At 44.6% G+C, this 26,066-nt stretch overlaps 1 protein-coding gene across 1 annotated transcript; it reads left to right on the top strand.

The window, feature by feature from the left end:
• The first annotated feature begins 4,671 nt into the window (after nt 1-4,671).
• On the top strand, nt 4,672-18,731 carry SELENOO (selenoprotein O). The gene is made up of 9 exons (XM_086747029.1): nt 4,672-5,200; nt 6,586-6,789; nt 7,361-7,541; nt 10,989-11,119; nt 11,529-11,809; nt 12,165-12,315; nt 14,481-14,666; nt 15,779-15,935; nt 17,724-18,731. Exons 1-9 carry the CDS (start codon nt 4,716-4,718, stop codon nt 17,916-17,918), a joined length of 1,971 nt encoding a protein of 656 aa, XP_086603155.1. The 5' UTR covers nt 4,672-4,715; the 3' UTR covers nt 17,919-18,731.
• Nucleotides 18,732-26,066: the final 7,335 nt, after the last annotated feature.

A 26,066-nucleotide genomic window follows, 5' to 3' on the forward strand; every position in this document is an offset into this window, starting at 1 on the left:
AGCCTTATCCTCACTCCTAGTAGGGAAAAGGGTGGCAACTGGGAGCGTGTGCTCTTCTCAATCGCAAGACCTTACCCTTGGGACCTGGCTCCTCAGGCAGCTCTGTGCTGGGGGTGGCCACGGTGTAACATGAGGAAGCGCTCAGTTTTTCTTGTTTGATGTTTTGGCTGTTGGTTCATTTAGCCACTGTACAGGGAAGCTCTCGTGGTGTGTGTTTGAGAAGAGAAAATATGCACGCTACCACTTTCACGCTTGCTTCATGCAAGATACTTGGTGCTGATGCAGCAAGACTGAAGCATGAGGGAAAGTGGAAAGAATCAGACTTGGGGGGAGCGGGGGGGGGACGGGGACACCTCTGTTGCACACTTGTTTCAGTTTTGGTAGGCTGTGTCTCTTCCCAGCTAAGTCACATTCTTTCAGCGGTAAAATGCCCCTGCTTGCGGCTACAGAAATGATTCATGAACTGGGCAAAGTAATTAAGAGTGACATTTTGATCAGAGCACGTTGGATATGAACACACTGTGTCTCTGCAGCACGCACCTGCCAGTTTCAGGGCCAGCAGGAATATTTGTACAGTCCCTGGAGTTGTGGGTGGCCAAGGCTGGCGGGCCTGCTCGGTGCTTTACCTTTGAGCAAGTGCAGCAGGTTTCCAGGTGCGCACCACCTGCCAGCGAGCATCTTCTCTCCACCTCCCTGCATCCATCCCCGTGCTGCCTCATGTTTACAGCCCAAGTTCTTTGGAGCTGAGACCCAGTGTTGTGGTTTTATTTTTACATTCTGATTTAGCTGGAAAATGCAGGGAATAGTAATTATTTAGTGCCATCTACTGACTGCAGATGGTTTATCTGGTATGTCTGTTTTTAAGTGGAGGTATCTACTGAACCCTGAGGCTGTTCTTCAGGGAAGGTGGTAAGGGTGCATTTCCTGGAGAGGTTTGGGTTTTGACTCACCGATGTGGTACCTGGTATTAACTGAAACGACACAAAACAGGAGCATCCTGAATAATTACTGACTTGTAATACACTCACATTTCTCTTTCCTCTTGTTGTGATTGTATTGATGCTGGAGAGGCAGATTCTTGATGAATCAGCAATAATGTATTAACCTCCACTGTAAAAACTTACATCTGCCAAAAAGCATGATATTGTTGCTTCTAGGGTACTTTATAAAATACAGAAATTACATTGCTAGAGAAGAACTTCCTTATTACACCTTAATTTTGCTCTTTTGTAAGAATCATGCGTTTAAACCAACTGAAATTAGTGTGGATTGCTTAAGAACAGACCTAGTTTGCTCCTCATGTAAGACCCAACCTCAGTAGACCTCTACTCTCATTCATCTAAAAGTTGAACATATTTTTGTTTGTCATGGTGAGGGACTGCTGCTGTTCTAAGGCAGCTGGAGGCTCTGCGGGCTTCTCACCCAAACCCGTTCACCGTGACCGCCCTGGCAGGCTCTTGGTGCCGCTCTTTAACATGGGGCAGAATGGGAGGACTTGGGGAACCCACAGTAGCCTTGATGGTTCACCACAGGTATCAGCAATTTCTCCCACTAAACACATGGATTTCTACCTCTCTGACCATGCACAGGCAGGCCAATAATGGCATCTGGGCACGTGGCATTCAGCCCTTGTCCTACATGTGCTCTCTGGGGTGCCCAGGCCTGTTAGAGGAAGGCTTGCGGGAGGCAGCACTCCCACAGCTCGGTGATTGTGCTGAGGCGTGACTCCTCTCTTCAGACCAGTTTCCCGAGACATAACTGAGCCACGCTGTTTATTGACTGGTGAACATGCTATGAGAAAACTAGCAAAACAGGAAAGTAATCAATAACCTAAGTACCATACTACTGATCAAGTTACATATTTATGCACAGCTATGAAGTTAGGAGCTTTCTATCTCAGATCTACTGAGCCCCATGCATGGCTAACCCTCAATGACAGTTTTGGAAATGGCAAGGTGCAGGTTCATCCCCCCACACCACAACATACAGCCAGAGACCTGATGGAGCGAATGCAGCAGGCTATCCCAGGAGATGTCTTCCAGCTTCCCAGGGCTTGAGTCTGCAGGTCAGTGTTGCTACCAGCTGTAGGCATCTGCATTCCCACTGTCAACAGGAGCCCTCCGGTCTTCTTCAGTGGACTTTATAACCTCATACTTCATTCTTCAGCATCAGGGCCCACCTTACTGCCATGTCTTCTTCTCCACCCAAATCCCTCCCAAATAAACAACCTGTCCCCACTTACTCCCGCCCCATTGGTCCCAGTTTTGCTACAGCCATACCTAGCTGTGGTACTTCTGATGCCATTACCCAGACAGTTGCAGCCTTACATGATGGCATGGATACCCACTGCAGGCAGCCTTGTTCCCCACGATTCTCCTGTGGTCATCCCATTGGGTTTAGCTTACCTCCTGCAGCTCCTAGACACAACTATTCCACATTAGTCTTGATCCTCATGCAAGCTGACCAAGTGCTAAGAGAACTTTATCCGGCAGTTTACATACTGAAGACCAATCTCACTCACACATTAGGATGGAATCAGTATTGGAGACACATGGCTGTTTACTGGCCTCACCACAGAGGATGTCCATCTGTGGGGTAGGGCCACAGACCAGCTCGTAAGGGCTGCAGTGGTACCTAGCACACAAACAGAAGTGCTTCAACCCAGCTCAGCCCTTTTTCTTCAACAATTAACCTCTGTCTCACCTTGATGGACCTATTAGCTTTCTCCACTACCGTGGAGGACTGTGGATGGGAGGAAATGCAAGTTAACTGATGCACCCCTACCCCTCCCAGGAACTTCTGGACTGGTGCATCTGACAAATGGTTTCCTTTAACTGAATCGGTTAAGATTGGAGGACCACATCCATTTAATCCTTCATGTAAACACCAAACCATGGTATTAGCAGTAGCCTCCCATGCTGCCGTTGCCTCTACCCATCTTGTTGTTCTGTCAATGGCAACAAATACATATGGATACAAAGCCTCCTTTGATCTCTTGAAGGGGCCCATGTAATCAATTTGCAGTGATGCCTGCTCCCAAGGGTCAAAGGCATAACCCAATGTGGATTTACAATTCATTGCAAGGGGTTTCCACCATCCATGTACTCTGCACCCCTGGATTTCCACAGAAATCATAAAACCAAGGATTTTAAATCGCTATTTATTAAGCCTTCATTGCACCCTCTGAGCCTCCTCATCACCTTGCAGTGTTTCAGAACGGTACAGTTACTGGGAGAGGAAAAGGGGCTCTCTGGCTGGAACCACCTCATACCCTTCATTTACTACCCTCGCTTCTGTTTTACTTTTAGACCGGCACCTCACCGACTGAGGGACTCCCACAACTGCTCCATTATCTGCAGCAGCAGTGCAATACAGTTTTCCCTTGGACAGATCTATCTTGAACTCAGACAGGAAATTCACTCCTAAAATGTTTGTCTCTGCTTTTACCACAACTATCCATCCATCCAGTTTATCTTCCCCTACCCACAATTGGGCTTCTACCTCTTTTCCCCTAATTTTTCCCCTTCCCACTCCCAATACCTGAATAGATTTAGCTGGAAGTAAAGGACCCTGATAATCTAACAACATCACCTCTGACCCCATAGCAATTAAGAAAGTAACTTCCCACCCCCTCCTTCAACAGCCATCGTACCTCCACGTAGTCCCTTCTCCCTGCACACCAGGTCAGTGTGGTGGAGGTTAACCCCACTGACACCAGGGCTTGGGACTCCTAATCTTTAAGATCCTCCAAGGGCGCGTATATCTTTCCCTTTGGGATAGCAGGAGATGATGGATTCAACTGTTTCAGCTTTTCCCAGATCTCCTCTTGCTTCATCCCCTTTTCCTGAAGGATTTTCTTCATTTTGGCAATTAAAACGCCCGTGGGATGACTATCTAGCTCTCCTTCATTCACCCCCTGCTTTATTAAGTATCTCCAAATTGTCCCTCTAGGAACGTATTTGTCCCCCCTTGCCCCCATCCTGTACTTCTTCACCCTCCCTTTCCCCTTGGCTCCCACCAGGGTCCCCATGTTCTCCAAGGCAGCCACGCATTCGCCAGGGGGGCAGCCGATTAAAGTAGACCCCAAGCTCGTGTAGCTCAGGAGTATGGCAGGCCAGCACCCCCACATCCCCCTGCTCTGTGTTCACCCCAAATATGTCAAAGTTAGGGGTCACCGGTTTCTCCCTCTGCTTTGACACCCAGAGTAAGACATTCCCACACACGTAGGCTGACACCTCCTGGACATCTCTCCAGGGTGCTCCCTCCATGTTATCTCTGAGAGGCTTGTATTCTCCCAAATTCCTGATCACCAGCCTTAAGATCTCCCTCCCCGACATCTCATCGGTGGGCAGGGCTCTGATAATCGCCCCGACCCTGGGCCACGGCAGCCCGATGGCGGTCACCACCCGCTTCACCGCCTCGTGTGCGAAGGGAGTGCACTGCTCCAAGGCCCAAACTTGGTTAACCCACACGGCTTTTATCCACCACCCCCGCCCTCCTCGCTCCCCCTCCCGGTACCGAACCCCAGGGTGCGCCACCTCCCGCCCAGACCCAGCTCTGCCCGTTCGCCGGGCGGCGGGCGGGGCTCCCCGGCGCCGTTGCCCCGCCTCGCAGGCAGGCAGATGGCCGGGGCACTGCGCAGGGGCGGCCGCTTCCCCCTGCGGTTGCTGCCGCCGCTGGCGGGCCCGGGCCGGCCCGGCTCCCTGGGTGCTGCCATGCAGGAGCCCGCCGCTCTCCCGGCGCGCCCGGGCAGCCCCGAGGGCGGCGCGCAGGCGGGCGGCGGGGGCTGGCTGGGCGCGCTGCGCTTCGACAACCTGGCGCTGCGCTCGCTGCCGGTGGACGCCTCGGAGGACGGCGGGCCGCGGGCCGTGCCCGGCGCCTGCTTCTCCCGGGTGCGGCCCAGCCCGCTGCAGAACCCCCGGCTGGTGGCCATGTCGCTGCCGGCGCTGGCGCTGCTGGGGCTGGAGGCGCCGGGGGCCGATCGGGAGGCGGCGGAGGCCGAGGCGGCTCTGTACTTCAGCGGGAACAGGCTGCTGGCGGGCTCGGAGCCGGCGGCGCACTGCTACTGCGGCCACCAGTTCGGCAGCTTCGCCGGGCAGCTGGGCGACGGCGCCGCCATGTACCTCGGCGAGGTGCTGTGCCCGGGGGGCGAGCGCTGGGAGATCCAGCTCAAGGGCGCCGGCCTCACCCCCTTCTCCCGGTAAGGCGGCGCGGGGAGGGGCGGTGGCCGTTTTTGGAGCAGCTGTGCCCACGCGCGGAGCCCCTCTGCGTGGCGAGCTCGCCGTGTGGGGAGGGGGGACGGAGACGGGCTTCCCTGCCCACTCGCGGCCTCAGCGACGTGCTTTTCCAGCGGGTTTTGTGCTGAGGAGCCTTCCCGAGGCAGAGGTCATCCCTTGAACCCTGGGAGTTTTGTGGGTTTTTTTCCTCTCCTCGCTGCAGCAAGTGCAATGCTTAAACGTCAAACCAGAAAGTGGCAAAATTTTCCTCTGGAAATCAAGACTGTAACTGCATCTCCTTCGGGCGGTACCTGGTTAGCTCTGTCCCTCGTTGTCCTCTGAGGTTTCCCCCTTAGGAGGACGCACACCCTGGTGAAAGCGGGGACAGCCGTGTGCCGTAGCCACCGGACTGCTTGCTGCCGCGCTGCCCTGCAGATGGTGTTTGCAAAGCAAGCGTTTGGTTTGGTCGTGCTCCAGCCCCACTGCCAGCGGTGCCTTTCTTCCGTCCTTCCCGGCTGTGGGAGGGAATGGTGGAAGAGCCCCAAAAATGGCATACTGACCAAATCCCTGCAAGGGATGGTGGCTCTCTTCATTAGTCAGTTTAGCCTGCGCTGCCTTAGATCTTTCAGGTAATTTTCCAACTTGCATTTTGTGTACTTTCTGTTCCAGCTGTGCACAGGCTTGGTAACATCTCGGTTTCATGCATGTGGTGCTCTAAAGGCCTTCAGGCCTGTGCAGGTTAAGGAAATCGCAGTGAGAATCCCAGATACGGTGGTAGCGTGGTAGGTCTGCCCTGGGCAGTTCTCCTGCTTGCCTGCAGCTTCTGAAGTGCTGGGAGTGTGGGCTGAGAACCCCTCACGCCTGTTCTGTTTACTTGGTATCTATTAAATCAGCTGGTTTGCTCTTTTCTATGTGTTCAGGTGTTTAATGCAACTGCCATGAGTGCCTGTATTTAACACCCCATTTATAGATTACTTACCCAGGAAGATCCAAAATAATATTATTTTTCAAGAGGCGTAACTGTAGACATTTTAGTGAGAGCTAAATGAAATGGCTGTACTTGTCCAAAATCTTTTTTAAAGATTTATTGTGTCAATAAAAGCGACAGAGTTAATGATTAGAACGGTAATGTGTAACTGGAAGGTTTATTTTTTTATATTATGTGTGGTCTTCATTGCAAGTGTGTCCGTCTAGTTGAGCTTTAACAGAAGTTTGAAGGTCTGACTTTTGTTCTCAGATCTGCCACTACTTTGTTGCGTGACTGTGGACAGAGCACATCACTTCTTGGCTTTTGTTTCTCCACTGCTAAGGGGAGACAGGAGTTCCCGCCTTTATAGCCTGAAAACTAACTGTGCCTTCTTGTCTTCAGACAAGCTGATGGTCGGAAAGTCCTGCGGTCGAGCATACGGGAGTTCCTGTGCAGCGAGGCCATGTTTCACCTAGGAATACCAACAACAAGGGCTGGAACGTGCGTGACATCCGACTCGAAAGTTGTCCGTGACATATTTTACGATGGGAATCCAAAAAGTGAAAGATGTACAGTTGTTCTGAGAATAGCTTCTACGTTTATAAGGTAGCAGTCTGTTTTGTTGGGGTTTTTTATTCTTTTAAAACCAGGCACAGCAGTCTTTTAAAATGCCATTTTAAGTGTATTTCCATAACAGGAGCATTTGCATGTTTCTTGTTCTGGAGGCTTGGAACTCTTTTGCTGGGCTGTAGGAAGCTGCTGCTCTTGTCCAGCGAATGGGATGAGCTGGTGTCTTTGCACCCAAACAGATAAACACTAAGGATGAGAGCTTAGTAGAAAGAACCGAGTTCTGCAGACCTCCAAAGAGATTTTTGATGTTTATGTCTGCACAGAATATGTGCTTCTTTTGATGTTGGTAGTAGTGGTAGATTATAGCTCTACCCTTAATTCCAAAGCTGTTTTAATGTAGTAGCGTCAAAGTTTGGGTGTACTTTCCCTGCCTGAGAAGTGTACGAGGTTCCTGCTCCGACATAAAACATTAGGAGTTTCGGGAAGTTGCATTGTTTCTTTTAAGCTACCAGAATATGAGAGGAAGGTGAGACATAAGGAATATGTGCATGTATATGTATAATAGTATCAGTTAATACTAAAGCACGTTTTTGTTATTTTAAAACAGATTTGGTTCTTTTGAAATTTTTAAACCTGCTGATGAATACACAGGACGCAAGGGTCCCAGCGTTAACCGAAATGATATTCGAATACAGATGCTTGATTATGTGATCAGCACTTTCTATCCGGAAATCCAGGAGGCTTATTCAGACAGCAGTATTCAGAGGAATGCTGCTTTCTTCAAAGAGGTAAGAAAGATCAGGTTCTTTTCATAGATCCGTAGCAGTCATCTTTAGCAACTTCATCTGCAAGTACGGATGACTGGAGTCGGTTAATACCTTGTATCATCCGGCTGCCTGAACTATCCTTTTCTTTGGATAAAACACTTTTAATAGAACTGCTTATTGATGAAAGCAATGTTGATATTGATCAAACCAGTGAAAGCGGTTTAACGTTTTTAATGGTAAATCATTATTTCTCTGCTCTGGGAATGCTTGCCAAGACTTGTCTCCATTTGCTGAGAGTGTCTTACACTGCAAGGGGGAATTCTGGCCCTGACTGCCAGATGATGAGTTGACGCTACCGAGAAGTCACTTGCAAGGCATCGTCTTGTAAAATACTGACAACATCGAGTCGCTTCCTGTCTCTCATTTTCCACATTACAAACAGGAATGCTGAATGCAAATCACTTTTACTTCACGGTTTAGAATTCATATGTTTAAAGGCAGTCAAGCACTGTGAGGGCTTGCCTGAGGAAGTTGCAAAACCTCCAACTTTGGGAATGGTGAGATCAAGTGAGATAAATATGTTGTAGATGTGGTGTAGTATCAGGTCATTCTGCAGTGGCCCAGAGGAGAGACTAGGTGATTTCTCAGAGACCTGTTTTGAACCCTTTTTCAATTACTGTGTGAATTTAGACATTAACAATTACTGGAGACTCGTAATAAAAATCAGAACAATAACATTAGTAAATGTAGAATTGCTGTATTTCTCTTTGAAATAAAATATAGCTAAATTAATTGGTATCTAAACTTGATCTCCTGAATATACCTTTTGCATCACTGTTGATACTGAATTGCTATTCTTGATATTGAATTGCTACTGCTATATTCTTCTATCTTAGTAATGAAAGAAAGAATTGGAGTTCAGGGAAGGATGCTTCTCTTTGTGTTTTAGTGACAGGAATATAGTAATGCTACCCTTGCAGAAGAGATCCAACTTGAAATTACTGGAGAACTGTAATAAAGGCTCCGATTTGGAGGTTTAAATAATGTTACAATCCAAATAATAATCTCATAACTAGCTAGCAAACAGAATAATTAAAAAATACTACAGTCTGGTGCATTTAATTAGTCTACATAGAAGCAGTTGTGGTGCTTTGAAATCTGAAATTATCTGGTAGGGACTGAGGGAGTAGCTGCAACATGATGCATGTTCTTATCAGGCCAATAAGGGCTCAAAAAGGCAGGCTTAAAATCTGACATTCTCTAAATTTTGTGGGTTGTGAATTTGTGTTGCGAGGTGGTTTTGTGGTGGGCTATTTTGGTGGTGTGGTTTTTAAGTTTTTTTTAACGCAACCTGTGCAAACTTACATTAGTTCTTCAGAAGCAAGATGTGGTGTGGTCCACTGCTGGCTGCAGAAGAGTGTAACTTCGCTGGACAGGCCTTTTGTGTTTGAATGATTGGAGCTGATGATGAGGACTGTGTCTCGTCACCAGCTGTGTGCGTGTCCAGCTCTGTAGTTGATGTGCTTGCTTTCAGATGGCAGAAAAGTCCTGAGACTTGGGGATCTTTGCAGATGTGTGTGCCCAGTCTTGCCTCTCTGCTTTTGGCTGCTCTTCCAGGCCTCCTTACTACTGGTTTCCTCTTCCCATCCTGGTAGACTTTCCTTATTGCCCCTGTCTCCATTGTTTGGTTTGCTGTGCTCCTCCAGCCTGTGCTGGCGTAGCCTCTTCATGTTTTCTTTCCTCCTTAGTGGAGACTTTCCATGCCTGTCTCCATCTGAAAAGCACGCCAATCCCTTGCCCAATTTGACAAACACAGCCGTCTTTTTAAATAGTGGGGAAGCGCTGTCAGCTCAGCTCTGTGTTTTATCTTTCTTTTTGCACTGTGGAAGAAATAGAGGAAAAGCGTACAGGTGATTGGATTTGACAGCACTGTCTGGAAAGCAGACACCGTTACCTGTACTTCTCAAATAATTTGTAGGTGTTGTTTAAGTATAAATGAGCATGTCCTTGAGGCAGTGCTCTTATTTACATGTACACCATACTTGTTTTCTAGTATGGCTAGGAGTAGAAAAATAGGATCAAAAAGAATAAAGGTCAAAGTGAGTGCCAAGCCATCTCTTTCTAATTAATATAGCCATCTTTGAGTGGTGCCCGAGCTTTAATTGCTTGCAGGTGTTCTCATTAGCAGGATTTATTTTTAATTTTACTGGCAGTATGTGATGCATTCATACAAAGACACCCAGCAGTCATGAACTGCCTTACCGCTAGCATGCTTTCATCCCAACCCTGGTGGCCTGGATTTTTTTATTTTTAAGTTTTACCATCTTCCTGGCACAGAGCCATTGTGCGGGGTGTGTCTCCCTGCCTGGTTTATGGCCTGCCAGTAATCAGTTTTGGACACATGGAGCTGCTTCTGCTCTGTTAACTAGCTCGGTTTTTAAACCTTAATAAAATGCACTTATATTGCTGCTGGAGAGAATAGTTGCTTTGAATTTCTGTACTTTGATAGCTATTTGGGAAGATGAATTATTTTAGCAATGAAAATAGTTTGATTTAAAAGTTTTAGCTAATGACTACATAAAGCTTTTATTTATAGAAATGCAGTAAAATATTTAGAAATACCTAGGTTTATTTAAAAGCCAGGTTAGCTTCCAGAATTTTAGATTTCATAGGGCATATGTAGTTGTAGTTGAGAGATGGGCTAATTAAATTAAATAACTGGAACTATTTTAAAATATTACACTATTTCTGTGAAGAATGAGGCATGTGCAGTGATTACAGTCAAGGATTCCACAACAATAACTCTCAGTTAAGCAACTGAAAATCTCTGGTGAAGCATGCATTCAGTGAAGAGGAGTTGGATTTAAATAAAATTGTCATTCTTGGAATATTTTTACTTAATCTTGTAGCTTTTTTCCACTCTCAGCAAATTGAGAGAACTGCTTATCAGTGCTAAAATGTCTTAGCAAGGTATAATTTTTTGTTTAAACCATTTACCTTTCTGTAAATCACTCCTACATACCAGGTAACCAAAAGACAAACTTTACATTGGGCTGTGTTGCATATTTCTTAGACTTTGCTTATGTTTTCTCCTGCCTGTAGTTGAAGGGTCTTTAAAATTAGTAGCAAGCAAAATAATGTATTTGTATAATATCTAGAATAGTAGGCAAGTCTGGTGTCAAACATTTCAGTGTTCTGTCTCCAGTTTGTTTTTGAAGCTGTCCAGCTGACTTGCAAGTCAGGCATGGCAGGAAAGAAGACGAGGCAAACGGAAATGAGAAACAGGGCTGTTCCTAACAGGAGGAGAGAGGCAAGCTGTCCTTAAGATATGTGTGCGTACAACATACTGCCAGAATCTGCTTCCACCGGAGCTGTAGAAACATCCGTTCAGGCTAGGAAATGCTGGGAAATATATGAATGTGTTGGAAACAAGTTATGTTGAAAATGAAAAAAAAATATCTCTTTTAGATAACAAAACGGACGGCAAGATTGGTTGCTGAATGGCAGTGTGTTGGGTTTTGCCATGGCGTGCTGAATACAGATAATATGAGCATAGTTGGACTAACCATTGACTACGGCCCTTTTGGATTTATGGACAGGTCAGTGTGGTGTAATTATTTGCAATGTGCGTGTGTATTTGCTACGCAGAACTATCCTGATGTTCACAATTGCTTTAATACTTTAACTCTGAAGTAGATTTGTGAATCCTCTTTATGGCAAAGTAGATTAACTTAGTTCTAGTTGTCCTGTAATTCTTCTTTTCAACTTGTTTTTAACTGGATTGACAACATCTCTAACTGTTAGACTGTACTTGTCGCCTCTGGGGCTTCCTCAGTGTTTGACAGGGCAGGAAGATATCTAATGAGGTAACTTTGGGAAAAGAATCAAGGAGTGTTCCCTTTCCAATTCTTTATTTTAGTCTCCATTAGGAAATTAATAAAAATACTACTTCTCACGATATTGGTGTCCAGATAACTAGAAGAATGCTAACTATTTCTTCTTTTGTAGGTATGACCCTGAGCACATTTGCAATGGTTCTGATAACACAGGGCGCTATGCTTACAACAAGCAGCCAGAGATTTGCAAGTGGAACCTGGGGAAGCTTGCTGAAGCTCTGGTTCCAGAGCTTCCCTTGGAAATAAGTGAACTCATCCTGGAAGAGGAATATGATGCAGAATTTGAGAAACATTATTTGCAGAAGATGAGAAAGAAACTAGGCCTAATCCAACTGGAATTAGAAGAGGATAGTAAACTGGTGTCTGAACTCCTTGAAACCATGCATCTCACAGGTTGGTGAGGAACACAGCGGGTTATTATTTAATAGTCCCTCAGTATCTTGCAGGCAAACCACAATGTAGTTTTTGACTTGACCTTACAAGAAAGCATCCTTGTGCAAGTACGTTGTCATCTGAGAGAAGAATGAAAGGCTGAAAAATAATTACCTTCTTGTGAACTGTGGGGGCAGTTGTTGCCTTGATAGAGAGCACCCCATCTCACATTTGCACCCTTGCTGAGGAAGCAGTTTATTTGCCTATTTGGAGTGGTGGCCTCTACTGCTGTGGCGGGGAGGAGGATAAAAAGAAAATATGGGACCTCTTTTCCTGCTGATTTATTAGTTGCGTTACTCAGAGTTTACTTTTTCAGGTGGAGACTTCACAAATATTTTCTACTTGCTGAGTTCATTCTCAGTAGACTCTGATCCTTCAGAATTGGAAGATTTCTTAGAAAAGCTTACAAGTCAGTGTGCTTCTGTGGAAGAACTGAAAGTTGCTTTCAAACCACAGATGGATCCAAGGTAATACCCGTCTTTACTTAAATGCTTTTGACGCGTGCTTTTACTTTTATCATAACCATAATGGACTCTGCATGCTATGTAATATTTGACTAAATGTGGAAATGTCACTGTTAAGTAGACACATCATGATCTACAGCAGTGCAAATTCTTGTGGATTTTGTGACTGGTGAATGCTCAGCAGTGACTTGCAGCATTTGGTTCTTGGGCTAATGTTGTCTGAGCAGTGAGAGTGCCAGATAGTGAAATGGTGCAGAAATATTTTATAGAAGAAATGGATTCATTATGTTCTGCCAGTGTACTGTCAGCAAATAATCACTGTGTTCTGGGCTAAGCATAACCTAAACACACACTTTAGGCTCTGAAAGCTGTGTAATGCTGTCCATTTCCATTTGATTGGTTATGTTCTGCAGCCCAGCTGCTGCTCTGGGCATGGAAAGATGGTAAGTTTGGTTCAATGGCTGCTTATAACAGTGATTGCAGCCATTTTTCACTTTTTGGAGCAGTGGAAAACAGCAAATGAGTGACACCCATGAATTTATTTGGCGTTTTTGTTTGGGTTTTTTTGTTTGTTTGTTTGTTTTTGGTTCTTTTTTTTTTTTTTTTTGTTTGTTTGTTCTGGTATCTTCCCAGACGGTGAAAAAATTAAAGTGGGGATCTTTTGAGTCGGGTGTCATGTGTTTCCCCCTCAACCCACTCAGTTAATTAGCGTTCTACGAAGGTAACAAACCTACCAAATTCTTCAGCTTTTTTCTGTCTGTTGATACCACAAAGCGGGGAGTTGAGAAGATGGGCTGGTGTGAAACTTGTTTGTACGAGTTTGGTGTTATGCCAACGTGGCTGGCTGTAGTCATTTATTCATTTTGGAGATATTACTGATTTATTTAACTTTTAGTGGCAATAACAGCAAAATGAAAAGGAACTAAATTAAGGTGGTGGATACTGCTTGTTTAATTAAGTTCCAGGTTTCAGCTACTTTGAAATTCTAAACAGATATCATGCAATATGAAGATAGCTTGGATGACAGATGAGACAATATTTTTTAAAAATTAATTTCAGGCTTAGAGGAACACAAAAGGTAGCTATAAATCATCGTTACGTGGATGTAAAGCTTTGGAGGGCCATAGTACTGTGTTAAAGTGAGTACATAATTTATTTTTGTCACAGCTCTTGGATATCGTAGAGCTGGGCACGTCGGATGTGTAAATCAGATTTGGATAGTATTTTTGAGTTTATATAAACTCAAAATCAAAGTACCTGGCTTATCTTTGCTTATTAAAAGTAGGACAATATAAGCTGATATACTGAGTTGTCTGTTTTGATGCCAGGGAATAATGTTTCTTTTCTCCTTTGTTTATAAATGCATTCATAGAAGGAAATGAAAATACTTAATGTGTTTTGATATGCTGCAACTTAACATTGTTTTTCATTTTACCTTTTGCTCTAGTACAGTTGCTAATCTAGGAAAAAGAAAAGTTGGCTAGCATGGTGTCGAAAATAAGGTGAAGCTATTGTAAGGCACCAGCTAACCTAGTCAAATGTAAAAAGATACAATACTAGTCAAACTTGCAGCAAAGGAAATTGTTAGGAAATTACTACCACAAAGTAGTTCTCATTCTGTGATTTAGACTGGCTAAATTTAAAAAAGTAAACTGTTGTCTCATATTACTTAAATGAGGTATCTTTCCCCATTTTGTTTGAGTTTTTCTTAGTACTGGTAAGGTTGGTAGGTGTTAGAGCCTTATTCTGCATGCTGTTACAGTATTAACGTTAGGAAATTTTTAAAAAAACAGCCTTATGGATTCTGTATTATCTTGTTACCGAAGTAAGATCAAATTCCATATTCTAAATTCCTTTCAAAGTTCCAAGGGTGTTTTGATGAGAATTGCACATGTAAACCCAACTGGTAATTCTGAAAAATCTGCTGTCTGCAATTTGTGTACCACAGAAATGTGAATTAAACACACTGAAGAAGGGGGAAGGAACAGTAAAATTAGGATAATTTATTATAAAATCGTTCTGTTAATTATAAAGTACTGTTATTTAACCTCTCTAGTGAAATTATAGGTTATTGTGAATGTTTTCATATCTACTTTATGGTTGCAAAAAGATGATTCTTGACAGGCAGCTCAACTTTAATATCTAATGTTTGTTTCTCTTGTTCCCAGACAACTGTCAATGATGCTTATGTTGGCTCAGTCTAATCCTCAGCTGTTTGCATTAATTGGAACAAAAGCTAATATAAATAAAGAATTAGAACGCATTGAACAATTCTCTAAACTGCAGCAGTTAACAGCAGCTGATTTACTAAGCAGGAATAAAAGACACTGGAAAGAATGGCTGGAGAAATACAGGTAAGGTTTCTCAGTATTCAGAGCAGTATATTTGTTCTGCGTTTTATTTGAGAACAGCGTGCCTGTCTCACGAAAGACACCCTGTCTCAAAGTGTATAGGTTGGGTGGGATGTGGGGTGCATGCAACTCAGAATATTAACTACTCCAAGATCACTGTGTCTGTTGCTGTGCAAGTTCAAGGGCATCTGTATATTTTGTTTACTAGATTTTGGGGAGGAGTGAGGGTGTAGAAATCACCTGGCATCAAATCTAGTATTAAAAGTACTTCAAGAATGTTGATGTTGATTCTAGCAGAGACTAATTTCAGTTGTGAGCTATTAAGTATTCAGTGACTACAATTGACTGACCGCTAAGCATTTCATCCTTTTAGAATTTTTTTTGTGAAAGAAAAATCTATGTATTAATAGAGAAAGCAAGTAGAAGCAGTCTTAATCAAAGAGTAACTGTAAAAGATGTCACGGCCAGGAAAAAAACTGTCCATGCTATACTAATAGGTGTAACTTAAAAGCCTGAAAACTTAGTGTTAACAGGAGATGTTTTTACAAAGACAACCCTTTAGTAGAGCTTTAGTTGTTTCGGCTGCATAGATTTGATCAGGACTCCTTTCCTCATCTGGTTCCCTGTGATCTTGTTCTCCAGTGGGTCTGAGAGTTCTAGCAAGTATTCCTGCTAAAAAGGTAGGTCAGACTGCCCCAGCTGCATTGCATCCCTTTACTTTTATCAGAACATCAAAAGCTTTAACCAGTAAACAAGCATAGAAGTACTTAAGCCAAGTTGTGCATGTGAAGATTTTTGCACAGCAGTACAGGACAGACCACGCACCTCTGTGTGTGTGTGGGGTGGGGTGTCTTAATCGGACTTTTCAGAGAAACAGGCAAGGTGTGTCACTTCCTCAAGCCTCCTCAGGACCTGCTGATGGTCTGTAATGCTGCTTTTAAGTGAAGTGGTGGTTTGTAATCTGTTGTTGTGCTGGGTTTTATAAACAGATAAGATTATAGGTGATGTAATACTCATTAAGAACTGCACACTAAGGATCAAAAGGCAAGGAAACAGGTCAACATTTACATGTGGATCTTGAACTGAACCAGTTGCTTTCACTTCCTTAATTTTAGAGTCCGTTTGCAAAAAGAAACAGAAAGTGTTAGTGATGCTGATGCCTGGAATGCCCATCGTGTGAAGGTCATGAATTCAAACAATCCAAAATATATCTTGAGAAATTATATTGCCCAGAATGCCATAGAAGCAGCTGAAAATGGGGATTTCTCAGAGGTAAGCCGTTACTGCTTAACATTTCTCTAGGTCTGTGTGGATGTGTAGTGATGCTGTTTATGACTCACACTATGCTAGGTGAGATTCATTCTAGCATCTTGGGCAGTTTGGTGGATTGGGAATTTGCTGTTTGGAAGGTCTGTATTATTTTTGAGGGAGCTGTGGTTTTAATGACTGCAGAGCAAAAAGAAACTGAAAATCTGAACTTCACCAGCTTTTGTAGGCTGATCCCAGGACAAGATGCTTACCTCTGCTTTCACTGTCTTCTGAATGGTGTTTGCTGTGGGAGGCAGCTGGGGATGAATTTATACTTGTTCCTTGCCGTGCTGTTATTTTTCAAAAGTCCTGGCTTTCACCTGTGGAGTTCAGTATGTGGATTGTTACATGCAGAATATGGGACAATTAATTTATTCTGAGAAATTACATTAAAACTTTTATTTTAGACTTGCATTTCAAGTTATTTGAGGTCGAGTTTGATACAGATACAAACTCAGTGTCGTAGTTCAGCCCTGATCAGGACCAGACTACGCAGTCTGTCTCTCGCTCCCCCCACCCTCCGAGAGAATAGGAGGAGATGATATAAGAAAAAACAGCTCAAGGTTTGAGATAAGGACGGGGAGAAATCCTTAAAGTTACCGTCACGGGCAAAACAGACTCGACTTGGGGAAAACTATTCATTTATTTCTAAAATTAGCAGGAGAATGAGACAGGGAACAAGATAACCTCCCCCCACCCCTCCCTCTTCCCGGGCTTAACATTATCTCTACTACCTTCCCCTCCCGAGCAGCACGGGGGGGGGGAAAGGGAATGGGGGTCGCGGTCAGTTCATCACGCGTTGTTTTACGCCGCTGTATCATCGTCGGGGGAAGAACTCCTCGCATTCCTCCTCTGCTCCAGCGTGGGGTCCCTCCCACGGGCCACAGTCCTTCGTGAAACTGCTCCGGCGTGGGTCATCTCTTCCACGGGGTGCAGTCCCTCTAGAACAGCTGTCCCAGCAGGCCCTCCACAGGCCACAGCCTCCTTCAGGCCTCCACCTGCTCCGGCGTGGGGTCCTCCACGGGCTGCAGGTGGATCTCTGCCCCTCCGTGGACCTCCATGGGCTGCAGGGGGACAACCCGCTCCACCATGGTCTTCACCACGAGTTGCAGAGGAATCTTGGCCAGAAGCCGTATTACTCCTCCCCCTCCTTCTGAACTGACCTTGGCGTCTGCAGCCGTTCCTCACAACAGGCTGGCAGACGCCTCTCAGGATCCTTTTTCCATCTTATTCACTTCTCATCTCCTCTCCACTTCCTGCAGCCGGGCCGGGCCGAGTTGGGCCCAGTCGGCTGCCTGGCGGGAGGCCAGAGGGTGAGGCCTGCAAGGCCCATGAGGCTCGCGCCTCCCCCTCTCTGCCCCCTGCTCAGCTGCTTCACATCTTCTCCTCCTCTTTTTCCTGTTTTCCCCTACTTAAATACGTTATCGCAGAGGCGTTATCACGGGACATTCTGCTACCAATTGGCTCGGCCTTGGCCAGCAGCGGGTCTGCCCTAGGCCCGGCCGAGTCCACTGAACAAAGGGGAGCGACTTCTAGCAGTTTCCTACAGAAGCTACCACCTTAGGCCCCCCCCCACTAACAAAACCAGAACACTCAGTCAGTTTTGATTTTACAGTTTTCAGTTTATTTGATATGCATATTGTTTATCTATTTAATATTTGGCTTTTCTGGAGTTTGTGTATTAAATACAACATACTCAACCATTATTTGCTGTGAGGTTCTTCTCTACATCGTCTTGCCTTTTCTTTCTAGGTAAGAAATGTACTGAAACTCTTGGAGAATCCATTCGAAGAAGCAGAAGGCTTCAGCGAGGTAAAGGAAGAGGCAGAAGAGGAGGGAGCAACTGCTACAGCAGCTGCTTGTGCTCAGGAGACCAGGAGCAGACTACCATATTGCAGTAAACCTCCGCTGTGGGCTTCAGAGCTCTGTGTTACATGATCTTCATAACTGCCTTGTTTTATTTTTTGCTGTGAACTGAAGACTCTGGTCCTCCTTCAGCAGTGAAGAATTCAGCAAGGCACACATCAAAGTGCTATTAAGTTATTGAAACAACCCTACATTTGGATGCATCTGCAACAGTCCTCAGCTGTGCTTGATTTGAAGCAATCTTTGCTCATTGGAGCAAACCAGTGACAATCAACAGTCCGTCTGCATCAGTAATTTAAATGTGTTGAGGCTGAAAGTCTTTCCTTTATTCATACCGCCTTGCAAGTAGAAAGCAATATTTTGTGTTGAGGCAGGCTGAATTTCAAACATCCAAATGGAGTTGTTGTTATGTGAAGACAAAAATAGCAAGTCAGGAATCTGATCCATTTTTGTCTGATGTCTTTAACTAATAGTACTTCTAGCATTTATTTACTGCTTTCTCTATGCAGGGACTTCGAGTCCTCTTTAATGGAGGAATAGATCCATTGTTGCTTGTTTTAAGCTATGTTTCATTTAATTAAGTAGTTCATTTCTTGTGAACCTTCAGATTGATACTTATCTATTTTTAGAGAATTTGTGCAGGCTCGGGTTTGGGGGGAGCAATTGAATGTGGTGTTTGTGGGGTTTTTTTAATACAATAAGAGCAGAATTAAGGGAGACGTTATATATTTGCACTTAAAAATCACAGTGGTAAAGTTTATTCAGGTTCAGTATGTTTGCATACAATACGTGTAAATATTTACTAAAATCATGGGTGCAGTTTGTAAGCCAGCTGACTCAGGCAAGGTCATTTGGCCAATTTAGCGTGAACCTTAAACTACCCCAGTACTCAGACCCAGGTTCATTGTCTGTTTATTTGTGTGCTCTTAACAGAGTCTCATTGTATGAGAAGCGTGCAGGTGGGGTACCTGTTCGTTCACGCTGCTCAGCGGCATTCTTCCATTCCCACTCTGGTCTTGTACCATTTAGTTTGTTTCCATGGTCTTTAAAAACCTTTATGCTAAAAGTTGCTGTTCAGGATCATGCTATCTGAGCTTGTTCCTCAAGGGTGTGGGAGGAGGATGGGAGCTGACTTGCTTGCAAGTTACTTATTGACGGTGTTTCAGTTGAGGTTTCAGGGGAAAGTTAGTTGTCATCATTGCCATGTCAGCAGAAAAAAAAAGTTGTTCCGTCATGGAATCTTTAAGGTTGGAAAAGACCTCCAAGATTATCAAGTCATTAGCTATTACTTAACTTCCTGAACTTCACAGAATCCTAGAACTTCTTTCTAAAGGACTCTACTGCTGGTTCAGGTACCTGAAATCTTGGGAAAAGCTTGGCTTAATGCAAAGGTTTCTCCTTTCCAAAGAGACCACCATCTTACACTGTGAGTTTAAGTGTACTCTGGTAAATTCTTCCTCTACCCCTCTGTAAGCTTGGTATTGGCTCAGGTTGAACTGTGCTCTTTTAAGTCTTCCTCAACATACAAGCTATGGAAGAACAGGGAGAAAGATGGGCTACTGCTTGTCCATCTGTACTAATAATCAATTTGTCCTCCTTGCTGCCACAGTCAGTAGCTGATGCTTTGAGTGTAAACATTCATTCTGTCTTGCCTTTGACCTGCAGAAACTGATGCCGAGTAGCTGTCTGTGATAGGCTGGAATCTCTGACAAGCGCAGCCCTTTCTGTGACGTTTCAGAGTCCTTACAGAAAAGGACAAACTCGAAGGTGTATTTACCTGGTCCGTTGAAGAATGGTGTAGTTGAAAGAGGAAGTACCTTGAAGAAATGGGTAACAAGTAACGCTAGCCCATGCAGCTGGTCATTTTCCAGAGATAAAAGATGCTTCGAATGTACCCTGACGAAGCCGCAGAACCAGCGGTCTCTTATGCTGTGCCTGGTCCGGAAGGGAGTAATGGGGGGGCAGGTTGCTCCAGGCTGATCAGCATAACTCTGTGATGGTTTTGTTTCTTGATGTGTTTCTTGCCTTTTGGGAGGCAGAGGGGAACAGTGTTTTGGAGGAGCTCTGCCCAAGCTTTTGGCTTAACAGAATGATCTAAAAAGTAACGGTTTTACACCGTACCTAAGGGATCAAGTCTTTTTAACAGCATTCTGATATTAATTTGGGGGGTTTGAGTAGATCTCTATTAATAATGGTATGGCGAAAGAGAATAATATTATAACCATGTGGTTGGACATAGGAGAACTTGAATTAACTACCAAATTATTTTATATTTAAAGACACAAATTATTTTGCACCTGTAATGCCAAAATAATGAAGAGAGATACTTTGAAATAATTTGCTAGCAATTTTATCCTTAAAAAGGGAAACAATGTAACAGTGAGGAATGGAAATGTGGTGTCATTTCCTGCTAAATGCATTATTTTCTTACATATAGGTGAAGTGCAAGAGGTCTAGAAAGCTTGAAATTACGAATGCAGACCCTTGGCATGGCTGCTTAGGTGTGTCAGTAAAGTTATATTTGTAATAGGTGTAGTGTATTCACAGGCTGGTAGAAATACGGAGAGGGTATTCACAGAGTCTGACTGCACAGACCTGCAACTGCTCGGTCCTCAGTGCAGGCAGCAATACTGATGCTTTGTATGTGAAGATGATCAGAAGCCACGTGGAATGCTTGTGCTCTTCTAGCACCCTCATTCCAAAAGGCACGTAGGAGTTTCGGCTCTTGTAATAGTGAGTTTCTTCTGTTCTTGTTCTGGAGCAGTGTGGAAGCAAGAGGTTTTTCAGGACAACTAAAGACTAAATTTTGTCCAGGTAAGGACTTTTAGCTCAGTTCTTCAGACAAAAGGGAATACAGCTTATAACATTTGGGAGTCTAAATACTTGTATCATAAACTGCTGCTTGATTTTTACAGTTTGTATTTGCAATGGGTAAACCCGAAAATAGTATTTCTTATGGGTCAAACATTCTGCTTGTTTAAAAGCCATGGATTTGTGCTCGCAAGGAATCGGTGACTCTTCACATCAGCGGCTTTCTGTGGTGACAGTTGATTAGGCTTAGTCTGTGGTTGTACAGCCTGAGCTACCCTTACGTAGAAGCAAGTGGTACCCAGATTACAAAACTGAAACGAGAAGCTCTTGGAGACGTGTCTCTGGATTGTCCCACATGGTAATGGGACTCCTCCCATGACTTCATAAGATTTCACCGTAACCCTGCTTCATGAGCTTGTAAATCTACAATTGCCGAATGTTTTACTGTCAGCTCGCACTTTGGAATGGTTTGTAAGTTGTTGTTTTTTGGTTTTGTTTTCTTTGTTTTTTTTTTTTCCCCAAGTAAGTGCTATGACTTTCTTTGATTCTTTTATTAAAAAAAATTAAAACTGCAATTTTTAATATTCTTGTTTACGCCTGTTTCCTGAAAGAGTTTTGCTGTTAACCATACCGTTCGCAGCCTTCATTTCTTCAGCTGTATTTGGTCCGTGTTAACATCAGATGGCCAGGCTGTATCACAGAAACCTCACTTCCTATTTTTGCAGTGTTTTCTGGTGAGTGAATTGTGACAGGTAGTCTTCTGCCTCGCCAGTTATTTTTGGTAGTATGCCTGGAGCAAGGGAAGAACCTTCCCCATTTTCAAAGAGAAACCCATCCTCTTAGTTACTTGGCCACAAGACCTACACTGGCACCTCTTTAATTCCAGTGATGTAAGGAAGAATGAAACCCACCACCTGATGTCAGCAGATACAGGATGTGATTTTAAACTCTGCTCACAGAAATACGGCTTCAGGTAGAAAGTGAAGATGCGTTTTATTTAAACTGGATGGAGTTCATGCAGATAACTTTTTTTCCAAAGATCTCAGTGGTATCATAGAGAATGGGACACTTCAGAGTGGAAAGCATCTAGTATGGAATGTGTTCGATAAGATGGATGCCCTGGCACGTGGCCCTGTTGCATTTGAGGAAATAGCGTATCGGGATCCAGCAATCTGTAAATAGACTCTGCACCATTTAGGGCCTCCTCTTACTCCTGCAGTCTGTGAGTACCAGGGATTTCCCTGACAGCTGTGACGGCCCAGGGAAGCAATTCACTGGTGAGGATGACTTTCCACTTACTCCACTGCTGGTTACTGGTACAGCCAAGGGGCTTACGTAGTCCCACATTTGGTTTATAAACCAAAACCAGTTCGTTGTTAATGTCACGTGAGCTATTTAACAGATACTTGGGTGTTCATGGCTTCCTTGGGCAAAGCTCCTGATGTTGGTTGTGGTGCGTGGGGACGGAGCAGAGAAAGGAGAAATGTGGGTTTCAAGGGGAGAAATATTTGCACTGGCAGCCAGATCAGCAGTGATGTGTACTTGTTCTGAGCCGTGGTGGTGGTGTAGCCAAAAACTGGTTCTGGGCAGAGTAGCACATCTTAAATGATGTAAGACTGTGGTGCACATAGGAGAGGCAGGGAGAACTGGATTTCTTCAGCCTTAGGAGAAGGTTAAGGGGAAATGCCTTGCTGTCTGCAGCAGCTACTGGGAGAGTGTAGGGAAGGTAGAGGCAGACTCTGGTGTTCTACATCTCAATTTATTTGTCTGTGAGAGGTTTAGGCCAAACCTGCTGCTTTTCCCTTTGCATGGAGCACATCCAGGGAAAGGGCTGAGGCAACCCCCAAGGCACACTGAAAGGGCAAATCCAGGCCTTGGTTATCCTGAGTTTACTTTGTCAGATCCATGTTTCACACATTTGAGCGTGGATCTCCACACAGTGCCCTTCATTAGATCACACACCACCTTTTCAATCATCCTAGATCAAGTCAGGCAGCCACAGTGCTCTTTCTTAACAAACCTTTGAGATTTGTTATACGGGTGGACGGGACCTGGGCAGCTTTCCCTCTGACCAGAATCAGTGTGAGACAGGTAGAGGTAGTAACCTGTGCTTACCCCTCCAGAACTGGGCGATACTTGAGGGTAATGGATGTAAACCCCACAGGGGGGGGTCACACCTACTGTCAGACCGTATTCTAAATAATGCAACTAATACCTGTGTTACATCTTACTTTCATGTGGCTTTATGCTTCATGCATTGACAGTGGGAAGGGTTTGGGGTTGTTTTTTGTTTGGTTGGTTGGTTTTTTTTTGTGCAGTGGCAGTTCTCAGTTGCTCTCAACTGTATAAAAATGTTGCATTTTGTTCCCTCTCCCCCTCAGCGCCTCTGTTCCCCCTCACCCCTAAATCAGCCTCACAATTGATGGATGCAGCTGCCCTGTGATGTGAGACAGATACGATGGCATATCTGCGTCTGTAGCCAAGGCATCCAAACAATCTGAAGGTCTGTACTGTTCCTTTCTTCCCCTGCTGCTGCTTTGCCTGGGCAAGGACAGTGTCGCGGCACTGCAGAGCTCCTGCTAAGCCTGCGCCTTCAGCAGGTAAATCCAAAGGTGAGAATTAATGATACTTTGTGCAAGCATAAGCAGAAACATTTTTAGTAGGCTAAGCTGACCTACAAAGCTTATTTAATGTGACTTACATTCTGGAGTTGATTTTTAAAAAAGGAAGTTGACATTTTAATGCAGTAGAACAATAGATAGTTACATTGATATTTAAATAGCATTTGCTGCTTTTTTTTTTTTCTAAAAGAAGGTTGCATAAAGAAAGATGAATACTATTACCATTTTTCATACAATCATAGAATAGTTTGGGTTGGAAGGAACCTTTAAAGCCCATCCAGTCCAACCCCCCTGCAAGGAGCAGGGACATCTCCAACCAGATCAGGTTGCTCAGAGTTCCATTCAACCTGGCCTTGAACTTTTCCAGGGATGGGGCATCCACCACCTCTCTGGGCAACTTGTTCCTGTGCTCCACAACCGTTATTGTGGAAGAAAAAAAAAAAAAAAAATTTAAAGTGGAGAACTTAAAAAAGAAAGTGCTTCAGGTTCTCCACCTGAAAAATTCTAAGAGATTAAGTGATTTTGCTGATGATGGCAATGCTGTGCTGGCTCCCAGCCCTGGCTGGTGACTGAGGTTTTCCATTCCCCAAGCAGCTCCCTGTTGTGGTGTGGGAGCTGTGCACAGAAATGAAGACGACCCTGGGTCAATGCTGTGGGCAGTGGTGGGAGTCAGTCATAGGCAGCTTCTACCTCCTCAGCCATGGTTGACCAAGCGGCTGCATGGGTGCTTCCATCTGGCCTTCTGCCTTTCCCTGGTGGCTGTCAGTCAGGAAACCTCGTTATCTGAAATGCTCTTTTTGTGAGTTAACAAATTCAGCTCAAAGACTGGCATTGCAACACTCCTGTTTCGTAAACTGGCTTCTTTCCTCTGTTCTCTCCAGCCACAGCCAAAAACCAAAAAGTGATCCATCCACCTTTAACTCTTCCCCAGAAGTGGAGACAGCAGGTCCCCCGTCAATGAATGAGGGCAAAAGGAGGTTGAGGGAGTGCTCTTCAGCCGCCTCTGACGGCCCCCATACAGTGGGAGCTGAGCAGGCTGTGGGGCCTTCACCCTTCTGCCTTCAATTAGGAGTTACCAGTGCCAAGGTGGGAACAAAAATTCTGATTTGTAGGCGTTTCTGGATGACTTGCAGTCCACTGCACTCCAAAGTTTTGCTCTGCAGAAAAGCAGGGATCTGGACCCATTTCTCTATTGAAGTCCTTGTGTAACACCACAAAGCTGAAGGTACACATTCGTTTTTCTAGTTGAAGGTCATTCTTGGTATTTCCTAACTGCCCTTCCTAAACAAGCCGTACTTTTCCAAATCAAAATCAATTTAACTTTGTCCAGTGTCTGGACAGGATGGAGTTAACTTTCTTCATAGCAGCCTGCACGGGGCTGTGTTTTGGATTTGCAGCTAAAGCAGGCTGATAACACAGCAGTGCTGGCTGTTGCTGATCAGTGCTTGCACAGTGCCGAGGCTGCCTCTTCCTCTCACTCTGCCCCTGTCTGGGGTGGGCTGGGGTGGGTGAGACATTGTGGGGGGACACAGCCCCTAACAGCTGGACACAGCTAACCCAAATGGGTGTGCCATGCCACATAACGTCATGCTCAGCAATAAAAAACAGGGACAGCAGTAGAGGGTTTCTTCATTTCCATATTTGGCTCCAATTTTTTTTTTTTTTTTCTGAAGAGTTTTGTCTGTCAGGAAGCAGTTCATCACTGCAGGACTGCACCTAAAGAAGTCCTAACTGTGCTGCTAGATTTTTCCGTTAGGTACATCATAAAGGAGGAATTTGGTAAAACCATCAGCATTAGCAGAGCTGGATGTGTGGACAGGCAGTGTGGTACACACCAATTGAAACAGCAGCATTTAAGTTGAATCAAAAATATCACAGGACAGTGGAGGCCAGAACAGATCACTGGAGATTGCCTAAGCCAACTAAAAAAAAAAAAAAACACCCACACCACTACTTTTATACATGTTTTAAAATTGCAAGTATGAAGATGGCAGGAATATAGGAGATTTAAGAAAAAAATGAAGCACTTCAAATGATTAAGATAAACTAAACTGACATAGAACAGAAGTTTATCTTTCACCAAGGGGAGGTGGGTGCAGCCATGCCAGCCTACTTTTGTCACACCACAGAAGAGGAGCTTGCATTAGGATATGGGGTTGCTGAGGAGCCTGTATTTGAGAAGTCTTTGGTTTTTTGTTTTTGGTGTTTTTTTGTTTTTTTTTTTTTTAGCTCTTGCTGATCTTGCTATTTTCCTTCATTGTAGGGGACTCCTCTGGAAGTCAACAGAGAGAGGGCTGTTCCTCTTCTATACTGGTACCAGGACTTTAATTTAGGTGCTCTGAATCACATTTTTCTCTCTTCCCTCTCTTTGCTGCTGGTATCACTGGGCAGCCAAGGCGCTTCAGAGCGCTGACTGCAGCCTGGCAGCATAGCCTTCCTCCAGGAGTCACACGGGGTTCACGAACAAGCTAAAACTTTGTCTTTTTACAGCTACGCTGCAGTGCCAAGCTCCAAGGTCCCAACCATCAGCCACTTGCTCCCTGCAGAAGCCGCATGGCCGCTCTCTTGTGGAGAGTCGGGCGTCAGGACAAGGCATCAGGCTGCAACGGAAGGCAAGCTCGCCCGTACGCACCTGGCCGTGTAAATTCCTGAAGAGCAAGTCGGGCAGATAAACAGCTCTCCACTGGCCCGGGCAACAGAACAGCTCAATCTGCAAGTCACTTGCTCATTCAATTTCCTACTCTGTAGAACAGAAGGAACCTAGTTAATTAAATATAGCATGGATTAAAAAACTGGA

This window comes from Chlamydotis macqueenii, chromosome 1 (assembly GCF_036417535.1).
Source record: "Chlamydotis macqueenii isolate bChlMac1 chromosome 1, bChlMac1.mat, whole genome shotgun sequence".
Classification (NCBI taxonomy): Eukaryota; Metazoa; Chordata; class Aves; order Otidiformes; family Otididae; genus Chlamydotis; species Chlamydotis macqueenii.